The sequence below is a fragment of the Cetorhinus maximus genome, chromosome 4 (assembly GCF_964194155.1).
Source record: "Cetorhinus maximus chromosome 4, sCetMax3.hap1.1, whole genome shotgun sequence".
Taxonomy (NCBI): Eukaryota; Metazoa; Chordata; class Chondrichthyes; order Lamniformes; family Cetorhinidae; genus Cetorhinus; species Cetorhinus maximus.
This window is the reverse complement of record NC_135882.1, coordinates 112941607-112968036: the sequence shown is the minus strand read 5'-3', so window position 1 is coordinate 112968036 and position 26430 is coordinate 112941607. Positions and strand designations below refer to the sequence as shown.

At 42.5% G+C, this 26430-nt stretch overlaps 1 protein-coding gene across 1 annotated transcript in view; it reads left to right on the top strand.

Moving 5' to 3' along the window:
- The window catches only part of myom1b (myomesin 1b), a 210909-nt gene that overhangs the window by 103886 nt on the left and 80593 nt on the right, over window positions 1-26430 (top strand). Inside the window, exons 18-25 of the mRNA XM_078540637.1 lie at window positions 8844-9040; window positions 10061-10187; window positions 13263-13447; window positions 14090-14204; window positions 18808-18964; window positions 20330-20436; window positions 23119-23163; window positions 23295-23431. Coding sequence (XP_078396763.1) covers window positions 8844-9040; window positions 10061-10187; window positions 13263-13447; window positions 14090-14204; window positions 18808-18964; window positions 20330-20436; window positions 23119-23163; window positions 23295-23431 — 1070 coding nt within the window. The remainder of the gene's footprint in view (window positions 1-8843; window positions 9041-10060; window positions 10188-13262; window positions 13448-14089; window positions 14205-18807; window positions 18965-20329; window positions 20437-23118; window positions 23164-23294; window positions 23432-26430) is intronic.

Here is a 26430-nt window from a genome sequence, read left to right as displayed (position 1 = left end):
AGGTTTAAACTAGAGTGGCAGTGGGATGGGAACCTGAGCAAGGAGACACAAGAGAGGCAAACAAGGATAGAAATGAAAGATAGAAAAGTATAAAGCAAAAGTGGAAGGCAGAGAAAGCAAGGGCTAGCAGCAAATAGGGCCATAGTACAAAAAATGTGTAAAAATGTTAAAAAGACAAATTTAAAGGCCCTGTATCTGAATGCATGGAGCAGTCGCAATGAGGTAAATTTTAAAAATTATTTATTATGGGATGTGGCGTCGCTGGCTAGGCCAGCATTTATTGCCCATCGCTAATTGCCCTTGACAAGGTGGTGGTGAGCTGCCTTATTGAACTGCTGCAGTCCCTCTGATGAAGGTGCACCCACAGTGCTGCTAGGGAGAGAGTTCCAGGATTTTGAATCGCCAACTGTGAAGGAACAGCGATGTATTTCCAAGTCAGGATGGTGAATGGCTCGGAGGGGAACTTCCAGGAGGTGCTGTTCCCATGTATCTGCTGCCCTTGTCCTTCAGGATGGTAGCAGTCATGGGTTTGTAAGATGCTGCCTAAGGAAACTTGGTGAATTTCTGCAGTGCATCTTGTAAATAGTACACACTGCTGCTACTGGTTGTCGGTGGTGGAGGACGTGAATGTTTGTGGAAGGGGTGTCAATCAAGTGGGCTGCTTTTTCCTGGACGGTGTCAAGTTTCTTCAGTGTTGTTGGAGATGCACTCATCCAGGCGAGGGGGAGTATTCCATCACACTCCTGACTTGTGCCTTGTAGATGGTGGACAGGTTTTGGGAAGTCAGGAGGTGAGTTACTTGCCACAGGATTCCTAGCCTCTGTCCTGCTCATGTCGCCACAGTATTAATGTGACTAGTCCAGTTCAGTTTCTGGTCAATGGTAACCCCCAGGATGTTGATAGTGGGGGATTCAGCGATGGTAATGCCATTGAATGCCATTGAATTCTCTCTTGTTGGCAATGGTCATGGCTGACACTAGTGTGGCACGAATATTATTTGCCGCTTGTCAGCCCAAGCCTGCATATTGTCTAGGTCTTGCTGCATTTGGACATGGACTGCTTCAGTATCTGAGGAGTCACGAATGGTGCTGAACATTGTGCAATCATCAGCGAACATCCCCACTTCTGACCTTATGATGGATGATGGAAGGAAGGTCATTGATGAAGCAGTTGAAGATGGTTGGGCCTAGGACACTACCCTGAGATCTCCTGCAGTGATGTTCTGGAACTGAGGCCAATCAGTGGCGAGTTTTCCCCCGATTCCCATTGACTCCAGTTTTGCTAGGACGCCTTGATGCCACACTCGGTCAGTCACTCTTACCTCACCTCTGGAGTTCAGCTCTTTTGTCCATGCATGAACCAAGGCTGCAATGAGGTCAGAAGCTGAATGACCCTGGCGGAATTGAAACTGAGTGTCAGTGAGCAGGTTATTGCTAAGCAAGTGCCACTTGATAGCACTGTTGATGATCCCTTCCATCACTTTACTGATGATTGAGAGTAGGCTGATGGGGCGGTAATTGGCCGGGTTGGATTTGTCTTGCTTTTTGTGTACACGACATACCTGGGCAATTTTCCACATTGTCAGGTAGATGCTCATGTTGTAGCTGTACTGGAACAGCTTGGCTAGGGGGGCAGCAAGTTCTGAAGCACAAGTCTATAGTACTATTGCCGGAATATTGTCAGGGCCCATAGCCTTTGCAGTATCCAGTGCCTTCAGCCATTTCTTGATATCATGTGGAGTGAGTCAATATGGTTGAAACTGGCATCCGGGGACCTCAGGAGGAGGCCGAGATGGATCATCCACTTGACATTTCTGGCTGAAGATTGTTGCCAACGCTTCATCCTTATCTTTTGCACTGATGTGCTGGGCTCCCCCATCATTGAGGATGAGTGTATTTGTGGAGCCTGCCCCTCCAATGAGTTGTTTAATTGTCCACCACCATTCATGACTGGATGTGGCAGGACTGCAGAGCTTCGATCTCATTCATTGGTTGTGGAAGCGCTTAGCTCTGTCTATCACTTGCTGCTTATGCTGGTTGTCATGCAAGTAACCCTGTGTTGTAGCTTCACCAGGTTGACACCTCATTTGAGGGCATGCCTGGTGCTGCTCCTGGCATGCCCTCCTGCACTCTTCATCGAGCCAGGTCTGATCCCTGGCATGGTGGTAATGGTACAATGGGGGATGTGCCAGGCCATGAGGTTACAGATTGTGGTTGAGTATAATTCTGCTGCTGCTGATGGCCCACAGCACTTCATGGATGCCCAGTTTTGAGTTGCTAGATGTAAATGAGTCCAATATGATTGCGATTACGGAGACATGGCTGCAAGTTGAACAAGGCTGGGGGCTGAATATCCAAGGATACTCAATATTTAGAAAGGATAGGCAAAAAGGAAGAGGAGGTGGTGTGGCATTGTTAGTAAAGGATGCAGAAAACATTAGCGGGAGTTGTATGTAGGCCTCCAAACAGTAGTAATGTATGGGATGGCATTAAACAGGAAACTCATGTAACAAGAGTGCTATAGTAATCAAGGGTGGCTTTAATCTATATATAGATGGGGCAAACTAAATTTGCAATAATACCCTGGCTGATGAATTGCTGCAGTGTTAATGAGGTGGTTTCTTTAGACCAGTACATTGAGGAACCAACTAAGGAACAGGCTATCCTAGATTTGGTATTGTGCAAAGAGAAGTGGTTAATTAATAATCTTGTTGTGTGGGCTCCCTTAGGGAAGAGTGACCATAACATGATAGAATTCTTCATTAGGATGGAAAGTGAAGTATTCCAATCCGAAACTAGGGTCCTAAATCTAAACAAAGGAAACTACAAAGGTATGAGGGGCAAGTTGGCTTGATAGATAGATTGGGGAACTTCATTAAAAGGCATGACCATGGATAGGCAATGGCTAATATTTAAGGAATGAATGCAATAGTTATACATTTCTTTCTGGCGCAAAAACACAACAGGAAAATTGGCCCAACCATGGCTAACAAAAGAAATTAAAGATAGTATTAAATCCAAAGAGGAGTCATGTAAAGTTACTAGAAAAAGTAAGCCAAAATATTGGGAACAGTTTAAAATTCAGCAAAAGAGGTCAAAGAGATGGATGAAGAGGCGAAAAATCGAGTATGAGAGAAAACTTACAAGGAACACAAAAGTGGACTGTAAACGTTTCTATAAGTATGTAAAAAGAAAAAGATTAGTGAAGACAGATGTAGATCACTTTCATTCCGCAATGGCAGAATTTATAGTGGAGAACAAGGAAATTGCAAAGCAATTAAACAACGACTTTAGTTCTGTCTTCATGCAATAAGACACAAATAACCAAGGAACTAGTGAGAAGGAGGAATTGAAGGAAATTAATATTCGTAAAAAAATAGTGCTGGAGAAATTAATGGGACTGAAAGCTAATACATCCCCAGGGCCTGATAATCTACATCCTAGGGTACTAAAGGAGGTGGCCATGAAAATAATGGATACATTGGTTGTCATCTTCCAAAATTCTGTAGATTCTGGAAGTCCTAACAGATTGGAGGGTGGCAAATATAACACCACTATTTAAAAAAAGATGGAGGGAGAAAACAAGGAATTACAGACTGGTTAGCCTAACATCGGTAGTAGGGAAAATACTAGAGTCTATTATAAAGGATGTGATAACAGGACACTTGAAAAATATCAACAGGGTTAGACAAAGTCAACATGGATTTATGAAAGAGAAATCATGTTTGACAAACCTACTGGAAGTTTTTTGAGGATGTAACTAGCAGAGTAGGTAAGGGAGAACCAGTGGATGTGGTGTATTTGGATTTTCAGAAAGCTTTTGACAAAGTCCCACATAAGAGGTTAGTGTGCAAAATTAAAGCAAATGGGATTGGGGGTAATACATTGGCATGGATTGAGAATTGGTTAGCAGATAGGAAACAGAGTAGGAATAAATGGGTCTTTTTCAGAGCGGCAGGCGGTGGCTAGTGGGGTACTGTAGGGATCAGTGCTTGGGCCCCAGCTATTCATGATATATATCAATGACCTAGATCTTCTTATCGTTTCCATGGACAGTCTATACATGGCCCAGCCAGAACTGGACACATTTTTGCGCCTTGTTGTTGAATTTGGCAAGATCTGCAACAGTGCAGGGCTCCTCTAGCGATAGGCATTGCAGGAGATGTTGCATAGTGTGTGGCTCAGTTCCACATTCACACGTTGTCGGGCTGGTTGTATATCCCCATTTGCATAGTGACCCCTTTAAACGACCTACACCAGTCCTAAGTCTGTTAAGGCACTTCCAGGTTGCCCAGTTGCAATTAGCTCCCGGGGGAAGGCTTTCATCCGGTAGAATTTCCATCGCTGGGGTTGTTTGAGACTGGCGAGCCAGTCTTTCCACAAGGCGATGCGGGCTTCAGATGGGGTTGATTGTAATGGAACAACGCTGTTCATGAAGCTCTTCCTTGACTTTAGGCGGCTGGGTGTAGGTGTATGACCATGTAGAGGGTGCCTCTCATCTGATGTTTGACGGAGTCACTCTTTCTTGCTGGCTACCGTTCTTCTTATATCAGGGGGAGTGATACCCGCCAAGATATATAGGCTGTTGGTGTTTGTTGGTTTTAAACAACCTGTGATAAGTTGGCAGCTTGCGTTCAGAACGACTTCCATCTTCTTAGCATGAGTAGATTTTTCCCATACAGGGCAGGCGTATTCGGCAGTGGAATAGCAAAGAGCAAGTGCACTGGTTCGCAATGTTTTCGAGCTTGCTCCCCATTTTGTGTTAGTGAGCTTATTCAGTATGTTGTTTCTTGCGCTCACTTTTGCCTTTGTCTTTTCGATGTGGTTCTTGAAGGTGAGGCATCTATCAAGGGTGACTCCTAAGTTGATAGGGTGCTCGCAATGCCCCAGTGTTGCTCCACACCAGGTTACTTTAAGCTGGCATTTGGCTTCACAGTTTCTGAAGTGGAATGCACAAACTTGCGTCTTTGATGGGTTTGCGCGAAAGTGATTTTCTTCATAGTTGGATGTTAGTCCCTCCAAGGCCTCAGAAAGCGTTTTCTCCACGGTGTTAAAATCAGTGCTTTGGGCAGTGACACATAAGTCATCAGCATATATAAAACGGCGTGTGACACCGTCTATAGGTTGGTCATTCGTGTAGATCTTGTACAGCAGCGTGCAAGCACGCTTCCCTGAGGAAGACCATTCTTCTGAATACACCTGAAAGGGCCAAGGTAGAAGCGTTCACGTCGCGGTCCTGTTTCAACCAATTCTACCACCACCACGCACAGCAAGTAGTGTATGGTTTAGATGAGGGAACCAAATGTAATATTTCCAAGTTTGCAGACAACACAAACCTAGGTGGGAATGTGAGTGGTGAGGAGGATGTAAAGAGGCTTCAAGGTGATTTCAACAAGTTGAGTGAGTTAGTAAATACATGGCAGTTGCGGTTTAACTTGGGTAAGTGTGAAGTTATCCACTTTGGTAAGAAAAAACAGAATGGCAGAGTATTATGTAAATGGTGATATATTGGAAAATGTTGATGTACAAAGGGACCTGGGTGTCTTTGTACACCAGTCACTGAAAGCAAGCATACAGGTGCAGCAGAACTGACTTGAGTTAGTCCAAATCGAGTGGAATGCCTGAGGTGGCGGCTGCGGCAAAGGGCGGTGCGTCCCGCAAGGCAGAAAAGCAGTTGCTGACTAAAGTCACCAAGGAGCCCCCTAACAAGCAGAGGAAATCTCGCAAGCAGAGCTATTCCATTTACATGTACAGGATGCTGACCCAGGTCCACCCTTCCACCAGGATCTCGTCCAAGGCCATGAGTGTTATGAATTCCTTCATTGTCAACATTTTCGAATGCATCGCCTCCAAGGCTTCGCACCTCATTCACTACAACAAGCACCTCATCATCTCGGCCAGGGAGATCCAAAACAGCGTCCGCCTCATGCTGCCAGGGGAACTGGTGAAACACGCCGTCTCGAAAAGCACCAAAGCGGTCACCAAATACACCAACTCCGTTTAGACCGATCATTCTAAAAATTATAAAAAACATGCAGGTGCAGCAAGCAGTTAGAAAGGCAAATGGGAATGTTGGGCTTCATTGCTAGAGGATTTGAGTGTAGGAGCAAGGATGTCTTACTGCAGCTGCACAGGGCCTTGGTGACAACCAACTGGAGTATTGTGTGCAGTTTTGGTCTCCTTACGTAAGAAAGGATATACTTGCCATAGATAGAGTGCAGCGGAGGTTCACCAGACTGATTCCTGGGATGGCAGGATTGTCGTTTGAGGAGAGATTGGATTGACTAGGTCTATATTCACTGGAATTTAGAAGAATGAGAGGGGGACTCATTGAAACGTATAAAATAATTCTGACAGGGCTGGAAAGACTGGATGCAGGGATGATGTTTCCTCTGGTCGAGGGGTCTAGAACAAGGGGTCACAGTTTCAGGATACAAGGTAGGCCATTTAGGACTAAGATGAGGAGAAATTTCTTCACTCAGAGGGCAGTGAAGCTGTAGAATTCTTCACCACAGAAGGCGGTGGAGACCAAGTCACTGAATATATGTTAGAAGGAAATAGATTTCTAGACTTCTAGACTCTAAAGGTATCACGGGGTATGGGGAAAGAGCGGAAGTATGGTTTTGAGACAGACAATCAGCCATGATCTTGTTGAATGGTGGAGCACACTCAAAGGGCTGAAAAGCTTACTGCTGCTCCTATTTTCTATGTTTCTATGATCCGTGATTGGACAACAATTGCTAAATAATCCTCTGTATACTAAGAATTATGCTGACAACTAATTCAAGATTGTCAGTCAGGCTGGTAGTGTGGCACATTTCCGTGTACTGAAAGCTACATGTATTAATACACAGGACCCTGTTTTTTGCAAACAGAAAGAACATGTACACTCACTGCTCCTGTTTCAGCTAAACAAAAATAAGTGACAGCCATTCACTGTTCATTCCTCAGGGCAATGCCTTGCCCAATCAGAGTCAAGCTGCCTGGTTTAAATTTCAAACAATGCTTGGCAGTTAACTGTCAGTCACAATCAACTGATATATTCTCTATGGCAATGCCTCTACCAATCAGAGTCCATTTTCCAATTGGCACTCCCTTCTTATACAGTATAAATTTGTTGTTTTCCCTTACGTTGCATTCTTGCGAATTGTCCTGATGAGTGCAAGATGAAAAACTTTGACGAAATATCTCTTTTTCCAGCAATACTCAAGTTCTGTACTACCAAATGACTATTAATATAATATCTTCTCATGCTTTGTGGAGATGTACATAAACTCCTCTCTGACACTCTCTGGCATTTTTGAACTGGTGAATTCACAAGTGTAAGAGTTCATGTAACTCTTATTCTAAATGAGTTTGACCCTCCTTTAAAACATTGGACGGAGCAATGACATCAGAGCCTGCTAAGCATTCTGTAGCTAATATTGCTAATAGTAATAGACATACATCATGACCGTCTTGGTGCATTTATTCTTTTAATTTCTAAACTGAAAGTTAAGGGGTGATTGATTCTGTATATGGTCCAGTGATGTCTTACTGGACTTGAAATTATGATTAAGTTTAAGAGAAATGAATGCTACCTGAGTGATGACAGCAAGCAGGGACACCACTTGGTTTAACAGCTAAATGAATGACCAAATACTGTGATTTCTGTCAATTTACACAATTGGTTATCCCTCTTCAACAATTTCACTCTAATAGAATGATTAACTTGCACGATGATGTATCTTTGAATCTGAGTTTGTGAAGACTGGTTCTGGTAGAAGTATAGATTCTTTTTTGTAGCCATTTTTCCCCCATTTTTCTTCTCCTATTCTGAGGTCATTGGCTTCTGCTCAAGTTATGGTTCCACAGATACTGACAGCTCCCTTGTACTTTTTAAAATGTGACTTCATGCGTAAGTGGATACAGTGAGTGTCAGCAAGCTGCTGGGCATTGGGGAATCAAAACCCAGTACGATCTTCTTTTCATCTGACATCCACACACAGGTGCTTTTCAGCAGATGTCACAGGATGGTGAACAAGAATTGGAACTTTGGCTGATGTTCCTTGCACTAACAGGGCGACAAGACCAGTTTTATTGCTCCAGCTGCTGCCCTGGTTAAGATCAACTTACTCAGCACACACTGAGGATTAAACCTATGACTTTCTGATCTGTATAGCTCAGTTACATGTTGCATTTACCAACCCATTCCAGGAAGCTCGAGAGGTGGCATATTTAATTTTTGTGTATGTTCTATCAGAGACCAATAATTACACAGCACACATCATACATTGCCTTCCATCCTTTTTCACATAACACAGAGAAATATTTGAATTATACGTACTACATGATATTAGTTATGAATGTGTGAATTCATTTGTATGCACGCTCTTAATAAGGGTGTTAACACATTCATAATTAATATCGCACAACAGGATTTCAATCTATAGTGGAGAAATTCTATTGTCTTTTACGGGAACTGAATTGTAATGGCATTCAAAATTGAAACTTCAAGAAAGGGCCACTGCCAAGTCGTTATCTCTGTTTCAGTATAAGATGTCATGTTGAAAAGAGAGTATGAGACATTTGCTGAGTTTAAGTTTCACTGGCATTTCTTCTTATGATTCCACTCTAATATAAAGTTCCATACAGTTGTGATTTAAAGTCATAACCAATACATTACATGGAAAACTCACTGTATTGATCAGATTCAAGTTTACTTCACTCATTCTTTGTAAAATATACAGAAGACTTCCTTTATGTCATAGCTCAAAAATTATTCAAATGGTCAGACTTGCATTGAAGAGGTTGAACCGTCAAGTGAAATGAAATACTAACCTAATGTACTCTATCTTCAAACAGCTGCTCCAGACCCACCTTATGCAATTACAGTTCTTGAAAGTGTCCATGACTCCATGGTGTTAGGATGGAAACAACCAAAATTCCAAGGTGGTTCTGACATAACTGGTTACTTTGTGGATTATCTTGAGGTTATTGATGGTATCCCTGGAAAATGGAAAGAAGCCCATATCAAAGCTATCAGTGATCGGGCATACAGAGTAAGTGAAACAAGGCTCATTTCCTGAACGTCTTTAGAAATTGTAAGGAAAAACTTTCAGTTCAATATTCTTCTCAAATGTCTAACTAAATGTAAGAAAAATAAATCACTTTTATTGAAATAAGTTTGATTTTGTTCCCCACCACGTCAGGTCTCCTTTCTTTCATTCCATTTGCATTGGTTGTGCAAGGGATGCTACCTTCATCCTGGGACAACTCATATTAATTTCAATAGAAATGGATTTCCATTAGTTACTAATGTATAATCAGCAGGCCACACACATCTGCAGAGTCGAGCATCCTGATGTTGGAACGTGTTTAAAATATGGCTACATAGAATCAAATGGATTATAACTTCCCCAGAATAAGTAAATACTCAGCAGGTCAGGCAGTATCAACGGAGAAACAGAGTTAGTGGGTGGAATTTAATTAACCTCCACACCCCAGGGCCAGGAGTAAGCTGTCACCTTCCTGGCTCCGCCAGTTAAGTCTGGGGTGGAAAGAGTCAAGGTGGCCTTCCCACCCCTAGACCAAATGAGGTCCCTAAGTGGCTAATTAAGGGCCTCAGCCTGCAACCCGATGGCGGGGCTCGGAGAGGCCATGCCATGTGGGCAGGCCACCATATCTTGGCAGGCCTGCCTATGGCCTGGGGAGCTGGTTCCTCCTACTTGGTCATCCTGTGCCGAATGGAGGGATCTGCTGGCAACAGGTGCTGCCCTCTGCCCTTTAACCAAACGCTCTCCACTCCTTGCCAGGGCCTGCCTGACTGACCCCTACGATGTCTCTCATTTCCCTGTGTTCTGAGGCGTGATGACTGTTCCTCCTCCCAGGGACTGCTGAAATACTGGCAGTAGCCATCATTTCCATCGGTGTGCTGGTTATGAAGAGCTGCTGACTTTTCCATTTTTATTCCTGATTGCCAGCATCCAAAGTATTTTGCTATTGTTTTAATATTAATCAATATATCTGGTGAAGTAGCTGTGCTGTCTCCCTCTAATTTTTGATCTGACTACTTACTACAGATCCATGACCTGAAGGAGAACATGGTATATCAGTTCCAAGTCCGTGCAGCGAATGTGGCAGGAGTTGGCCTTCCATCTCTGCCGAGTGACAAGTTTAAGTGTGAAGAATGGACCATTGCTGTTCCAGGCAGGTCTACTTCCTCTCTGAAATAATATACTTATAATGGTGATTATTATTAAAGCAAGAGTAAGAGACACTTGTTTATTAGAAAAAATTGTGCTTGGGATCAGGGCACAAGAAGAGACTGGATGTCCGCCGGTGGATTATTGTGGCGTCGGGATGAACTGTCTTCCTGTTTCTGGTTCCACAAAATCTTTTTAAAAAACCCAGAACTTACCTTTTTGGAGAGCTATTTCTCCAGTCTGGAGAAATAGAACTAGCATGTGCCATGCATGCTCTACCCTTTTCTCTTCATAAGTTGCAATCAAGGTTTTATAGAAGGCATAGGGATCTGATTTTCATAACGAAACAGCCTCCATGTAAAGGCCTGTCTGAAAGTTGCTTCAGGTGGGCAAGGTCCTCACTAAATTTTCAACTGTTGGTTCTCTGTTTTCAGCGAGCAGCCAGCAGTTGAACATCTTCTCCTTGGTCTCCTGTGCACAGTGCACAGGAAAAATAAAAACAAACTGCTGTTAGTACTTTGTGTTATAATAAATTGTTTGCATGTGGTGGGTGTGCAAAATTTAAATCAGGGTAGTTACAAAGGAATGAGGGCAGCGTTGGCTGGAGTGGACTGGGAAAGGAGTTTAGCAGAAAAGACAGTTGATGAATAATGGCAGATGTTTAAGAAAATAGTTCATGACCCACAACAAAGATATATCCCAGTGAGAAAGAAGGATTCTAGGAGGGGGATAAACCAACCATGGTTAACCAAGGAAGTTAAGGAGTGTATCAAATTGAAAGAAAAAACATACAATGTGGCAAAGATTAGTGGTAAGCCAGAGGATTGGGAAAGTTTTAAGAACCAACAAAAGATGACCAAAAAAAAGAGGGAGAAAATAAACTTTGAGGGTAAACTAGCAAGTAATATAAAAATGGACAGTAAGAGCTTCTTTAATAATATAAAAAGAAAGAGAGAGGGCAAAGTGAACATAGGTCCCTTAGAGAATGAGGATGGGGAAATAATAATGGGGAACCAGAAAATGGCAGAGGAGTTGAATAAATACTTTGCTTCAGTCTTCATGGTAGAAGATACTAATAGCATTCCAAAAATACTAAATAATCAAGGGGAAAAAGGGGGCGAGGAAATAAATACAATAACTATCACTACAGAAAAAGCACTAGAGAAACTAATGGGGCTAAAGGCCGCTAAGTCCCCTGCAGCTGATAGGTTGCATCCTAGGATATTAAAGGAAGTAGCTACAGTAGCTAGTGGATGCACTGGTAGTAATCTTTCAAGAGTCCTTAGATTCTGGAAAAGTCCCAGAGGATTGTAAAAATGCCAATGTAACACCATTATTCAAAAAGGGAGGGAGACAAAAATCAGGGAACCATAGGCCAGTTAGCTTAACATCCGTCATTGGGAAAATCTTAGAATCTATTATAAACGATAATAGCAGAGCATTTAAAAATGCATAATATAATCAAGCAGAGGCGGCTTCATGAAGGGGAAATCATGCCTGACTAACTTATTAGAATTCTTTGAGGAGGTAACAAGCAGGATAGATAAAGGGGAACCAGTAGATGTAATATATTTGGATTTCCAAAAGACGTTCAATAAGGTACCACACATAAGGCTACTTAATAAGATAAGAGCCCATGGCGTTGGGGGTAGTATATTAGCATGGATAGAGGATTGGCTAACTAATAGAGGGACAGAGAGTTGGGATAAGGGGGACATTTTCAGGCTGGCAACCTGTAACTAGTGGAGTGCCACAGGGATCAGTGCTGGGGCCACAATTATTTAATGACTTGGATGAGGGAAGTGAATGTACTATCACCAAGTTTGTGGATGACACACAAATAGGTGGGAAGGCAAATGGTGAGGATGACACAGAGTCTACAGAGGTATATAGACAGGTTAAGCGAGAGGGTGAAAAGTTGGCAGATGGAATACAATGTGGGAAAATGTGAGGTTACGCACTTTGGCAGGAAGAATAGAAGAGCTCAATATTATTTAAATGGAGAAAGACTGCAGCAAGCTGTGGCACAGAGGGATTTGGGGGTTGCATGAACCCCAAAAGGCTAGCATACAAGTTCAACAGGTAATAGGGAAGGCAAATGGAATGTTGGCCTTTATTTCAAAGGGAATAGAGTATAAAAATAGGGAAGGGTTGCTAAAACTATACAAGGCACTAGTTAGATCACACCTAGATTTGTTTCCCTTATCTAAGGAAAGATGTACTGGCATTGGAGGCAGTCCAGAGAAGGTTCACTAGGTTGATCCCGGGTATGGAGGGATTTTCTTATGAGGAGAGGTTGAGTAGGTTGGTCCTGTACTTATTGGAGTATAGAAGAATGAGAGGCGATCTTATTGAAACATATAAGACTCTTAGCGGGCTTGACAGGGTAGATGCTGAAAGGTTGTCTTCCCTTGTGTGAGAGTCTAGGACCAGAGGGCATTTAAGACAGAGATGAGGAGGAATTTCTTCTCTCAGAGGGTAGTTAACCTGTGGAATTCTTTACCACAGAGGGCTGTAGAGGATGGGTTGTTAAGCATATTCAAGGCTGAGATAGACAGATTTTTAATCAGTAAGGGAATCAAAAGTTATGGGGAAAAGGCAGGAAAGTGGAGTTGAGCATTATCAGATCAGCCATGATCTCATTGAATGGTAGAGCAGACTTGATGGGCCGAATGGTCTACTTCTGCTCCTATGCCTTATGGCCTTATGGCTTCTTTATTATCAGCAATACTGCCAAGCATATGACAGATGGAGCACACTGCTAACCATGTGATTACTGTGGCAACGATTGATAACATAAGATATCATTAATCCATGGATAAGAATTCCTCTGGTCCCTATTTCTAGAAGAACGCGTTTACACTTATACTAGAAATATCCAGCAGGATATAATGGGGATGTCCATATAAATAGGGATTTCTTTTTCAGCTCTACTGTAATCTATTAAATTAGAGGATATAACATTTAGAGAGGACACTAATTGGTAATGCTTAAAACATTTACTGTTAAGTATGCTATCATTACCATTATGTCCTGGCAGTACTTTGTGTGAAGTAACACATTTTATAAACTAATGCAGGACCACCTCATGACGTTATGTACACGGAGATCAGAAAGAATTCACTGGTACTCCTCTGGAAAGCTCCAGTCTATATGGGTCGTAGTGAGGTGACTGGGTACTATGCTGACATTCGGGAGGCAGATGAAGATGACGAAATGTGGAGAAGTGTCAATGAAAGGGAAACATCAAAGAGATATATAAAGGTAAAAAAACAGATTGGAATTCCTATTCTCTTAATTTGATGAACACATTTTTTCAGGTTGCGTTTGTTTGATGAAATGTACAAATTGTATCATGTCAACATTCCAATTTTACAAAGTGAAATACATACCAATTACCAAAGGCAAACCATCTAGTCCTCTTCAGAAATTGATACTTAAGATATTTTGGCAAAATCCAATCTGTATGATATTTACTGTTAGTCTAAGAAAGCGCTAAATTGTCTCACAAACCTTCAGTTTGGCAAGTAGGAAATGCATGTTCATTATGTGCAGGAAGTGCATCACCTGCCAAATTGATAAAGGCTAAAAGACCAGTGTGCAGTGCCCATGCCTGAAACAACTGTTAGGGTCTTTGCATATACAAATAAGAGGCCCAACATCTGTTTGAGGGTCCCACTGCAAAGTCCTACTGTTGGATCTCTCCATTTAGATGCAGATTGTTTACTGCCGGAATCTGAGGTGAAGGGTGGGGATGAAGGTGGGTAATAAGTTGTATGTGGAGAGTTGAGCCAGCAGCTTGATGTTCCTTATGATATTTATTGGTGGCATGTTGATAAAAAGGGACTGACAAATTCATTTTTAAATCATTTCAAAGTCTCACTAATCCCCTACCTTTGCCAACAGATAGAAGGTCTGAAGGAAGGTGTGACTTATGTTTTCCGTGTACGAGCTGTGAATATGGCAGGTGTTGGAAAACCATCTGATTTAACAGAGCCAATCACCGCAGAAACACCACCAGGTTTGTTTTACCAGTTTGCAGATATGAGTGAAAATAGAAAAATGATCTTATTCACTAGGGGTGGAATTTTGTGGAGGTGACCAGGGTCTCGGCTGTCAGTTGGAGAGCTGGTGATTTTTCTGTGTTGCCTCCTTTCGGGAAGGCCCCCTGCAATATGTGCCAATCAGGCACTTGACAGGCCAGCGGTGGGCCTTGCTGGAATAGAGGACACTGAGGATGAAAGTCCCGCCTGCCAAGAGCTGCCAGTCAATCAGAGATCGACAGTTCTATTGAATGGCAGCACCACTGGGGAGGCAGTGGCCGCTGTCAGCACAACACCCATCCGAGGCCTCGGATTGACACTGGATGCCAGGCCAAGATGAATAACAGCATGGTGGGTGTCATGGGGGAGGGGTGGGGAGGGGAATTGGCAACAAGGGCAGGGGGATGGCTCTCAGCGGCCTCCCCCTTCCCGATGCCAAGTCCCTAGATCAGGCACTGAGTACTTTTGAATGAGGGACTCACTTCTGGAGCCTGCAGGCAAACACACCCGGATTTGCTTGTTGTGCTCCTCACATCACAAACTCTCTGCCTGGCTTTGTTTTTATACCTGTGGCGGTGGGATGAGACCCTAGGGCCTCAATTGGCAGAGGGGTCGGATGACCATCCATGAGCCTTCCCATCATGGACTTAATCCGTGAGTTAAATAAGTAAGTGAGTTTTGATTTTAACTGTCATTCTACACTTGCTTCTGTAAAATAAAGCAGATTATTGATTTGGACTTGGCTTCATCTCATTCACGTGCTATTGGCCTGCCTGCTTAAAGAAGTTGAAAGCAAGTGGGGAAGACACAATATTCAGTTCAGATCATTTAGTTCCCCCGGGTGCCATTATTGTATGATTTGATATTTAGCAATACACATTCCTCAACATATTATTCAGACTGACTGGCACCATAAACCTGAGAAAATACCTAACACAAATCCAAGAATTATAACACCCTGTCTATGTTGAGTTAACTTTTTCCCAGCTGTGACAGCAATTAGATGTTGCAATTAACCCGAATACCCCGGAGAGAGAAGAAATTTGACCAGGGTTCTCCACCTGATAGTGATCAGCTGAAATTATTCTGTGTGTAAGCCAGGCTCAGTTCGATGCACTATGAGGTTATATAGCTTACTGACATTATCCAGTCTCCCACGTGAAGAATGTATACTTCAGTAAGGTATCATGCCTAGGACTTCTGGAATTGAGCCAAGCATAGATCAAATGTCTTAACGCGTCCCTAGCTAAAATTTCCCTGCTTGGTCCAAAGACACCAAGGCTAGTTATAGCATTCTTCATGGCACTCTCACTCAGATCATCTTCATTGCACATACCAAGGGCAGGATTTTCCATTTTGGCATCATATGTAGGTCCCAATCTCACACCTTGCCCAGAGCTCAACTTAACATTGATTTTTGCTGGATAGGCCAATTCTGACCGACAGCAGGCTCACTTTCCAATTAAAGATGGGGGGTGGGCTTTTGAAGCTAGAGGGTCAATAGGAGGCACTGAAGGAGCTGCAGCCTGCCATTGGAGGTAAATAAGTGAGAGGGCACCTCTATCTTTAGATGCCCTCTCAGCACTTTAAAAATATTTCAACTAAAAAATGGTCACAACTGCCGGACCACTATTGTGGAGGGGATTCCCCCCCTCAGGGCAGCCTGCAGCCACAACAGTGGAAAGAGATGGGGGCCTCAAAGGCATCCTGGACCATGTCTTCTTGGGAAGACACAGTAAGATTCAGTAAGAAGCATTCAGAATCAACACTGCACGTGCTGTTAAAACCTAGATTCCTTTATTCTCTTTCTAGACTCCCTCTACATGTGTGTATGGTAGCCTTACATGGACAAAATGCACAATGCAATTTTCAATACACTACAGAGCACTTAAAAAATGAGGGTGATCTTATTGAAACATTCCCAGTCTGCTACTGGGAGGCCACCTCCAGGCAGATACTGCGCTCCTAACATTGGGGTGGGGAGGGGAGAATGGGGTTGGGGGGCGGTGGGTTTGGGTGTTGGGATTGGGGATGCTGTCAGCCTCTGATTAATGGCCTTCTTGAAATAGCTTGATAGTGGGATTGTGTTGGCAAACTGGCACACCAGCCAACAGCACGAAATTACACCTGTTTCCTGCCCCCGTCGGCCTTTGAAAATTCTGCTCCCAGAATTAAAACTTAAACTTTCTGGTTTGTATAACTCAGGTTGGCATTACCAACCCAACTAATGAGCAAGTTTTCCAGTATTTTCTGCTTTTATTGCAAATGTTCAAATTTTTTCCTACTCTTCTATTATACCTGACCTGCAGGGTTATCAACTTTGGACAATGCCTGGAGCTCAGATTTTCATTTGTGAGCTGAGCCCCTCAGGCACTATCCATGGGAAAAAAATAGAAATGTGGTTTAAAGTACCATGCTGTGTTTATTGGAGAACTAAGCAACCTTTTTGTTAATCTCTTCAGGAAAAAAATCAAAGCGAAGCAATGAAATTCTAAGTTTTCTTATAACATAAAACCTTTATTATCTGCGACCTTCTACAAGATCATGGACATTAGTGGATAAATTTGAACTCCCAAGTTTTGGTCTTATACGTGTGATATTACAATATCTCAATGATAAAGGACAACTGTAAATATATATTCTAGAAATAAACTATTCTATAAATAAAGACATATTAGAAATGCTCTGAAAAGAGGCAATAATTTGTACACGGCTTCTTCTCATGAATATCTAGATATATCATCCAGAATGTAGATAATTGTAATATGGATAGCAAATGTTTTGTTGCAAAAATCTGCTTGACCAACATGCTTAGGATCTCACTACCTCCTATGCACAATATTGCAATGCTTACCCTTAACTTCACTGGAAGAATTTTTACGACATGTAAAACCTTTCTCACATAAATCCAATGGTAAATCACACAAACAATGTGTTCAAAGCATCAGGGCTCCAGGACATCAACAAGAATTACAACTCAGGTTGTGTAGAGAGAGGTAACTATAACATTTGGCCCCACACAGCAGTTAGGAAGAAACTGTGGTAGCATAGAGGCTTGAGCTTCTGTTTTCAAAAAACCAGCCAACCCCCTGTGTGCATACGAACATAAGAATATACGAATTAAGAGCAGGAGTTGGCCAATTGGTCACTCAAGCTTGCTGTGCCATTCAATAAGATCATGGCTGATCTGTTTAGGGCCTCAACTCCACTTTCCAGCTACCCCTGAAAACCTTTGACTCCCTTGATAGTCAAGAATCTATTTACCTCTGCCTTAAAAATATTCAGTGACCCTGTTTCCATCGATCTCCAGCGAAGAGAGCTCCAAAGACTCACAACCCTTTGAGAGAAGAAATGTCTCCTCATCTCTGTCTTATTTTTAAACTGTGTCCCCTATTTCTAGTCTCTCCCACAAGGGGAAACATCCTTTCAGTATCCATCCTGTCAAGTCCTCTCAGGATCTTGCATGTTTCGATAAGATCACCCCTCATTCTTTTAAACTCCAATGGATACGGGCCCAGCCTGTCCAAACTTTCTTCATAAGATAATCCCCCATCCCAGGTATCAGCTGAGTGAACCTTCTCTGAACTGCATTTATATCCTTTCTTAAATGAGAAGTCCAAAACTGTACACAATACTCCAAATGTGATCTCACCAATGCCCTGTACAACTGTAGCAAAACCTCCCTACATATATATTCCATTCCCCTTGCAATAAATGACAACATTCCATTTGCCATCCTAATCACTTGCTGTAACTACATGCTAACTTTTCCTGACTTATGTGCCAGGACACCCAGATCCTTCTGTACCTCAGAGCTCTGCAATCTCTCTCCCTTTAAATAATATGCTACTTTTCTCTTCTTCCTGCCAAAGTGGACAAGTTTACATTATGCTCCATCTGCCAATTTTTTGTCCACTCACTTAACCTATCAGTGTCCATTTGCTTACTCCTTATGTCCCCTTCACAACTTACTTTCCTACTTATCTTTGTGTCATCAGCAGGTTTAGCAACCATACATTCTGTCCCTTCATCCAAGTCATTGATATAAATCATAAATAGTCGAGGCCCTAGCATTGATCCCTGTCACATCTTGCCAACTGGAAAATGACCCATTTATGTGTACTGTTTCCTGTTAGCAAACCAATCGTCTATCCATGCTAATATGTTACCACCTACACCATGAGCTCTTACTTTGTGTAATAACCTTTGATGTGGCACCTTGTCAAATGCCTTCTGGAAATATAAGTATAGCACATCCACAGGTTCCCCTTTATCCACATTGCTTGTTACTTCCATTGGTATGTAACACCAAATTGCATTTGTCACAGAGCAGAAAAGATCATATAACTTATGAGGCCTCTCTGTTCAGCTCTGTGCCATGGGAAAAGGGGTTCTCCTGCATAGGTGTGATTGCAAGGAGTGAAATCACGTGAGACTCTCACCAAATATACAGCTCTGCAGGCCCAGCAGTATTTGAAGAAAAGGTTCCAGTTTTCAAGCACTGACATAGTCAGAGTGATCAGCCTCCAACTTGTAAGGAAAATTAGAATTCTGCAAGCAATCTTTTCTGTCTTTTCTCAGGTACTAAAGAGATTGCTGTCGATGTGGATGATGATGGAGTTATTTCTCTGAACTTCGAATGTGCTAACATGCTTGAAGGTTCAAAGTTCATTTGGTCTAAGAATTATGAAGAAATCATTGACTCATCAAGAGTTACTATGGATACAAAAGGCGGAAAGTAATTACATTTTTCTGTTATTATATTGCAATGGGGCTCCTGCTGCCACTCTTGACTGCTCCTTTCAGGGAGATCCTGATCCATTTTTTGTTACCAAGTCTATTCATAGTGTTGGATACAGTTTGTGAAACGAAAAGCAGTTTATTTAGGCAGAGAAAAGAATGCTATAAACCATGGAAAAGATGTTCTATGCTTTGTTGGAAATAATCTTGAAAATAGGTGAAATGAAGCTTTTTTAAATAGACTGCAACCTGCATCAGTGTATTTGACACTCTTGTTTGCCAATGGGCAGAATTTAATGTGCCCCTCGACCCCCACCCCCCCCCCCCTGTTGAGTTTGGTGCCAGCACCCTCCTGCCTCCCACCAATCGAGTCCGGGGCTTTTGGGCAGCCTTCCCATTCAGAGGCCAATTGAGGCCCTTAAGTGGCCACTTAACGGTCTCATCTTGCCGCCACTGGTATCCAGCCAACAGCGGGTGGGGGACTCATCACATATTGGGTTTTCCAGTGGTCTACATGGGAGTCCCTCACATGGGCACTCCATGGGAACTTTGTGCCTAATCAGGAGACCTAGAAGTGGGAGGGTAGGTTCAGTAAACCGCCTTCCTGTCCTTGCTTCTGAACCCTCCAACCCCTGTCCTTGCTTCTGAATCCCCTAAACGCCTGCCCTAGCTTCTGACTCCCTACCACCGCTTGCTGGCAACAAGCCCGCCCCATCCCGCCCACACTCACCTCTTTCAAGGGATCCAATGGTGATCCCTAGTGAAGGCCTGGTGTAATACCAGCAGTGGCCACCGCTCTTGGTACTAAAGGTCTGCTCTGATTGGCCACAGCTCTTAGGGATGGGAGTTCCACCCTACTTGGGGCTTAATCGGATGGGAGGCCTGACACTGCCCAATTGGAATGTAATTGCGTCGGGTTGACAAGAGAAAAGCGACGCCGGGTCACCCATTGGTAGGCGAGACCCCGTCACCCACATTAAATCCCAGCCTATGTATTTATTCATTTCTCAGAGTATTAGTAAACTAAAAGGGTTATTGAGGCATTTGTTGATTCATCAATACTTTGGCCTAGGGAAAATGCAACTTGATTCATACAATGATTGTCCAACGCCCTCGCCAACAGATGTATTATTATTAGTTTGATATCAAGTGCTGAATACTTCAACAAGCTTTGTTGCACTGTGTTGCACCATATCAAACTTTAATTATTATACTAACAACATGGAAAAGTCATATGTTGAACAGAGACGGGGAAAACAAAGGAAAATAAATGCAACTAATACAAAATTTTACACAGAATATGCTGCTCAACAACATGTATACAATGTGTTCAAATACCCTGAATTACTTCTTTCTCAAATAGGGCAAAAGTCATTTTCAATGACCCAGGGAAGGATGATTTGGGTATATACTCTTGTGTTGTCACTGGAACAGATGGAGTTTCTTCCAGTTATGCCATAGATGAAGCAGGTATATTTAATTGTATTTACAAATCCAATTTGCAGAGATGCTAATAGATTAGTTTTTAAAATGTTGATTGAAATCATACCTAGAGCTAAAGTCTCCACTGCATTTTTGACATATTGCTCATTGCAGTGGAGAACATTAAAAACTAAGGTAGGAGTAGCAACTGGCGCTGTATGCAGAAGTTGGATTTCTCATGTCAGTTTTAAATGGACAGGAAGGACACATGTTCAGATTGGGCATGGTCCTTTTTTAAATACGTTGTTTGGGCCCAATTACATAATCGAGGCCTGACTGCACTTTTAAGCAGTGGTCTGAGCAGCAAGGGTACTGTGCCTTTCCTGCCAGGTGAAGGAAGTGGGAACATGAGTCAGGGTCAGAAGACTTTTTTTAATACTTTTTAAAAAAAACTTTAATTGTGGGACCAGGGGAAGCAGGACTGTGCCTTTACTTCCGGAAGGAAAGTTCAAGCCTCCCGTGCTCCCCAGCTCCTCCACTCCCGATTGTGAGGCCTCCTAGTACCTGCTCTTTGAAGTTTACCTAGATTCTGAGTACCTCCTGCCATTTGATATACCACTCCTATGCACCAACCAGCCACTGCATTCCCTCAGATTCAGATGGGTGACTGTCTCCATGGTGGGGGGAAAGAGGGTGCTTTCAGATGAGTCTCCCAAGTTTATGAAGCGAAGGAATTAGCCCCAGTCCTGTCGCCAAATCTCTCCTGTGCCTCCTTTTGGTAAAGTACTGTTAATGAATAAGTTGGGTTTTATTCTTAAAAAGTAGGAAATAATGTTAAATTCAGAGGCCAGAATCTTCGGGTCGGCGTCTGGGGTTGGGCCTCGCTCGCCGACACATAAAATGACGCACGGTGAAGCCGGGTGTGCGTCCCGACGTCACCGCGCGTCATTCAGATCTTCAGTTCGGCGAGCACGCACCGGAGTTGGCTGCGCTCCTGCCAAACTGTCAAAGGTCTGTTAAGGCCACTTAAAAACTAATTAAAAGGATTAACAGAGCTGCTCATCCAACCTTAAGGTTGGCGGGTAGGCGAAGGGCCCAGTCGGCCTTCGCATTTATCATGAAACCTCATCCACGGGCGGGATGAGGCTTCATGAAGGTTTTTAAAGTTTAATCAAAATTTTTGATAAAATTCCTGGACATGTCCCAAGTCATGTGACACTGTCACATGAGGGGACATGTCTTAGCATTTTTTTTTCTTTATTTAAATTTTTCTAAATCAAACTAATCTCCCTGAGGCAGCTCCATGCCTCAGGGAGATTTCCGTGCTCTTCCACCCGCATGCGCGCGAAAGAGCGCAGGCCCTGACTCAGCCTACTCCCCCCGCCTGCACAGGGAGCACTCAGCGCTTCCGGGTGCATATCACGCTGGGCGGGCCTTAGTTGGCCTGTCCAAGTAAAATAGTGGAGTGCCCACTCATGCCTGCTTCCATCCAGCCCCACTGATGGGGAGAAAATTCTCCCCAGGATCTTTTGAGCAGCATTAACTGCTATAGCCTCTATCTAAATCCGTGGACTATGCACTCTTGGTAAAGGTCTGGTAAAGTAAATATAGTAGCAGCTCATTGCAACCAGATCATTTGATATTTTAAATGATTGAAAAGATTAGCGCAGCCGTCTTCCAGATTTGGACTGTACAGTGAAATGTAATATGCATCATTTTATAAAGGGTGATAACAATGTAACTGGGGATAGATTAATTCCTTAGACTGCACCTTCCAAACCCACAACCGCTACTATCTAAAAGGACAAGGGCAGCAGACACATGGGAACACCACCACCTGGCAATTTCCCTCCAAGCCAGTCACCATCCTGACTTGGAAAAATATCGTCATTGCTTCACTGTCGCTGGGTCAAAATCCTGGAACTCTCTCCCTAGCAGCACTGTGGGTGTACCTACATAACATGGACTACTAGCGGTTCAAGAAGGCAGTTCACCATCACCTTCCCAAGGGCAATTAGGGATTGGCAATAAATGCTGACCCAGCCAGCAATGCCCATATCCCATGAATGAATAAAAAAAATTATTGTGTTGAGGTAACATAATTTAAAAGATATTTAAAAAGCGTGCTTGCAAAATAAATCAACATGATAGCAGGATGAGCACTGAACCATGAAGGAATTTAAGCATGAAAATGTTAAATATGTGATATCAGGACACCTAGAGCCAATGTAGGTCAGTGAGCACAATGTACAAGATTTCATGAGAGACAAGATATAAACAGCAGAGTTTTGGGATTAACTGAATTTTATGTAGTGAGGCGGATAGGAAGCCAACCAGAAGAGCATTGAAATAGTTGAATCTGGACGGCCATAGACATGGATGAGGGTATTGGCAGCATATGATTGAGATGGGGCAAAGACAGCTAATGTCTGGAAGAGGTTATGAGGCTCACCTTGGAGTCAAGAGCCTGATAGTGTGAAAATTCTGGTTCAACCTGAGATGGTGACTATAGAGAGGGATGGAATTGATGACATGCAGAGATTACGGCAGGGTTTGAAGATAACAACTTTGGCTTTCCTAAATGCAAGTTGTTGTTATTGTGTCATTGAATCGATTCCAGTAGGTTGCAACCTGATTTCTTGGTTTGATATTTAATTTAACAATTTGAGAGGAAAATCATCATATGGCTTTTCAAAACTTGTTAAAATTGTTTTTTTCCTCTCTTTGCAGAGCTACTGCGTCTGCTTGAACTTAGTCATGAACATAAATTCCCAGGTAAGCATTCGAAACCTAGTTATCCCCTAGAGTTATGCTTGTTGCAATCCTCTGGTTTAATGTTGTAAATCTATTTAAGGTAACATAAAATTTGACAGAGTGACAAATGATCATATTACATGTGTTGACAGTTGTACCTCTGAAGACAGAACTAGCAGTCGAACTACTGGAGAAGGGACAAGTGCGGTTCTGGTTGGAGGCTGAACGTTTCTCTCCAAATGGACAATGTAAATTTGTTTTTAATGACAAGGAGATAAAAAATGACGAGGTGGGTTTCTTACTAATTCTTGGAGCTCAGAAATTATTTACCAAGGGTGTGCATTTATTTGTAGACTCTTTATCACTGGTGACCAGAGCTAAGAATAGCAACGCTGTAAATGGATTTTAAAGGAATACGTTAACAATTCCAGCTGAAGTAGCAAAGGAAATTGTCAACAACACATTTACAACGCTGAGACATATAGGGTAGAGAAATTCTTGCCTGAAGGTTTCAAATGTGACCCAGGAATGAAGTTACCTAGTTAGCATAACTATTTTGAATTTTCAAATCATAATAAGAGTATTTACTCTAGAAATACCTTCTTGAAGTAAATATCCTCTGCCAGACCCCTTCCCTCACATTAATTTCACAGCCACGCATGAGTGAAGACAGAAAACAAGTATTTTGGATTTTTTCATTCTTTCCTCCACCTGTGGTTTGGTTGGTAGGGGCTGCTCACAAGGCAACAGGATTCTGATTAAAGGTCATCAACTGTAATTTTAACTCTGTTTTTCTCTTCACAGATGTTGCCTGGCCTGCTGAGTATTTCCAGCATTTTGGGTTTTTACAACAGAGTATTGCTTGATCTCAGAAGACCTATTTCCATTTAGATGTCTAACTTAGAAATAGTATAGAGTGTGGTATCTTAATCACAATACAACAAGCTGATCAACAACCCCCAATCTTGCTCATAGTAACTGGATTGAATGTAAAATAACTTGTCCTTGATGCAGCTGCGGGGACGAATTTTTGTTTTAAATGAAGGAGTGATCATGCTGAAGTTAAACTATTACTGGCATTCAGGCAGTCAATGAGACTGAAGTTCTAATTGGCTGGCAGAGGTGCAGATTTCATAGGCTTCGTAGCCAAGCTGGGTAAAATACAGACGTAATTATCAATCATGATACTAAAGAATCTAAATGTATTTATTGGGAATGCAGGAGAAGAATTTAATTGGACTTTTTTTCTTTTTGCTCTCATCCTCTCGAAGGCGAGAAGGGAGTTTTGCTGCACTGAAACTTCTTAGCTGCTAGGAGTCCTCTGGTACCTCATGTAAATAGATATTCAGCAGGTGTGAGCTGAGTGAGGCAGGGTATTTGACAGTGGATATAACTACTCAGCTTCAGCCTCTCCTCATCTAACATCTACATCTTCAACTTTGTGCACCTGAACAATGGAACTTGGGCCTTCACCTTGGTTTCTCAACAATAGAAAAATACACAGAACATTCAGCAGTGAAACTGGATAATTCTCAGCAGTGGGAACCCTGTCAGATTCCTCCCACCTTCCTGATCTGACATATTTAAATGAATTGTGCTGTCCCTGCCAATGTTGACCTGATGGAGCTCAGTAAAAGCTTGTGATCAAATCTGGTACTCCCTGGTCTGTACAATTCAGTACTATTACATAGTGCATTTATTCAGTGAGCCATAAGAGAGCTTATTAGCTAAGTGATGAAAGTCAATATGACTCATCACTTTTTTCCATTTTAGCCAATCTACAGGACATGTGAGAGTTTAGTGTTGATGAGGATCTTATTCTCAGATGATTCAGTGAAAGCATGAGTTCACCTTATTGGTGATCTAATTATGGCTATTTACCTTATGGCCTCTGGAACTTTCCTCGAGGAATTTCCAAATCGACGGAGTTTCAGTGTCAAAAAGTTTTGCGTCTATTTGGGATTTTCACCGATCTTGCGGGGAAGTTGCGGCAGCTGTTTGATAGGATCCTGAAGGAGTTCCCAGAATTCATCTTTCAGCTGTAAGGTCAGAGCTATGGACTTCAGCATGGTGATTGTGATTGGCTGACAGGAAAAGTACATGCAGTGGACAAGTCCAAAATATCAGTTATTACCTCCCCACCACTTCTCCCAGTAGCCAAGTAAATACAAGTCAAATTTCTTTCCAGCAATAGTTGCAAGCTATGGAATGATTGCCATCCCTGGTATTCAAACCAGAAGACTCTGTTACAAGTCCACTTATTTTTAGAAAATTACATTGCAGAATTGATACTTTAAGTATTATAGAAGCAGGAAGAAAGCCAGTAACTGATTCCAATGTTAATTAATACTGTGCCATTTTGAAAGTGATTTAATGTTTTTAATTGTTGCTTATCGCATAAGGTAATCAGGCTGGGATTTGGTGGAATCCATTTTGGTCGGGAATGAAGGTTCAAACTCAGGCTAATTTTCCGAGGTCAGCCTATTTTGAATATGTTAGGCAGGTGAAGAATGCCTGTGGTGAATATTTGGCATTTGCTGTGGGATAACATAGTAAGTAAGCAACTACAAAGCTGGCTTTTTAATAAAAAACATCTTAGACTGTGCAATTGATCATGCTGCACAGGCCCGGTTGGACCTTTAATTTTTTTAATTTCCTTCTGCTCCATAGCAACACTGGATGGCAGAAATGTACAAGTGTTCCTAACACTACACTCTGTTGTTAAAGTGCAAATAAAGGGAAATATGCTGGATGATATATCTCAGTCAGCTGATTATCATAGTGAGATACTAGCCTAAGGGTGGAGATTTGTGCAGCAAAATTGGACTCCATAGTACCAGTAGGCTGCAGGAACCTGTAAACAAAGAAAAAGTGGCAGGTGGCCCACGCCTGACCACTTGCAGTACAACCCATGCTGATCACCATGTTGCGAAGAATGATAGCAGGGGCATCTCGTGCATGTGCCGGAAATATGCAGAGGAGGCAGATCAGTCAATGTGTAAATGCCCGCCTTCCAATTTTGGACCTCGCCACTCCTGTTAATGTTTCTTTTAGCCACGCAAAGGTAAACACTTCCTACCAACCCACCAGTGAGTGCTACTTAAAGATATCACCATTCATTGTTCAGGTGAGGTGATTTTGACTATCTATTTGCTGCTGCAGAATTAGTGGAAATATTGTGTTGTTAGAGGAGTTGACAGAAACATTTTCAGTCAGAAGGGAGTGGTCCTGGACCTTTGGAAAGTGTTGTGTGGTTTGGAAAGGCCACTGAGCGCACCACTTTCTTTC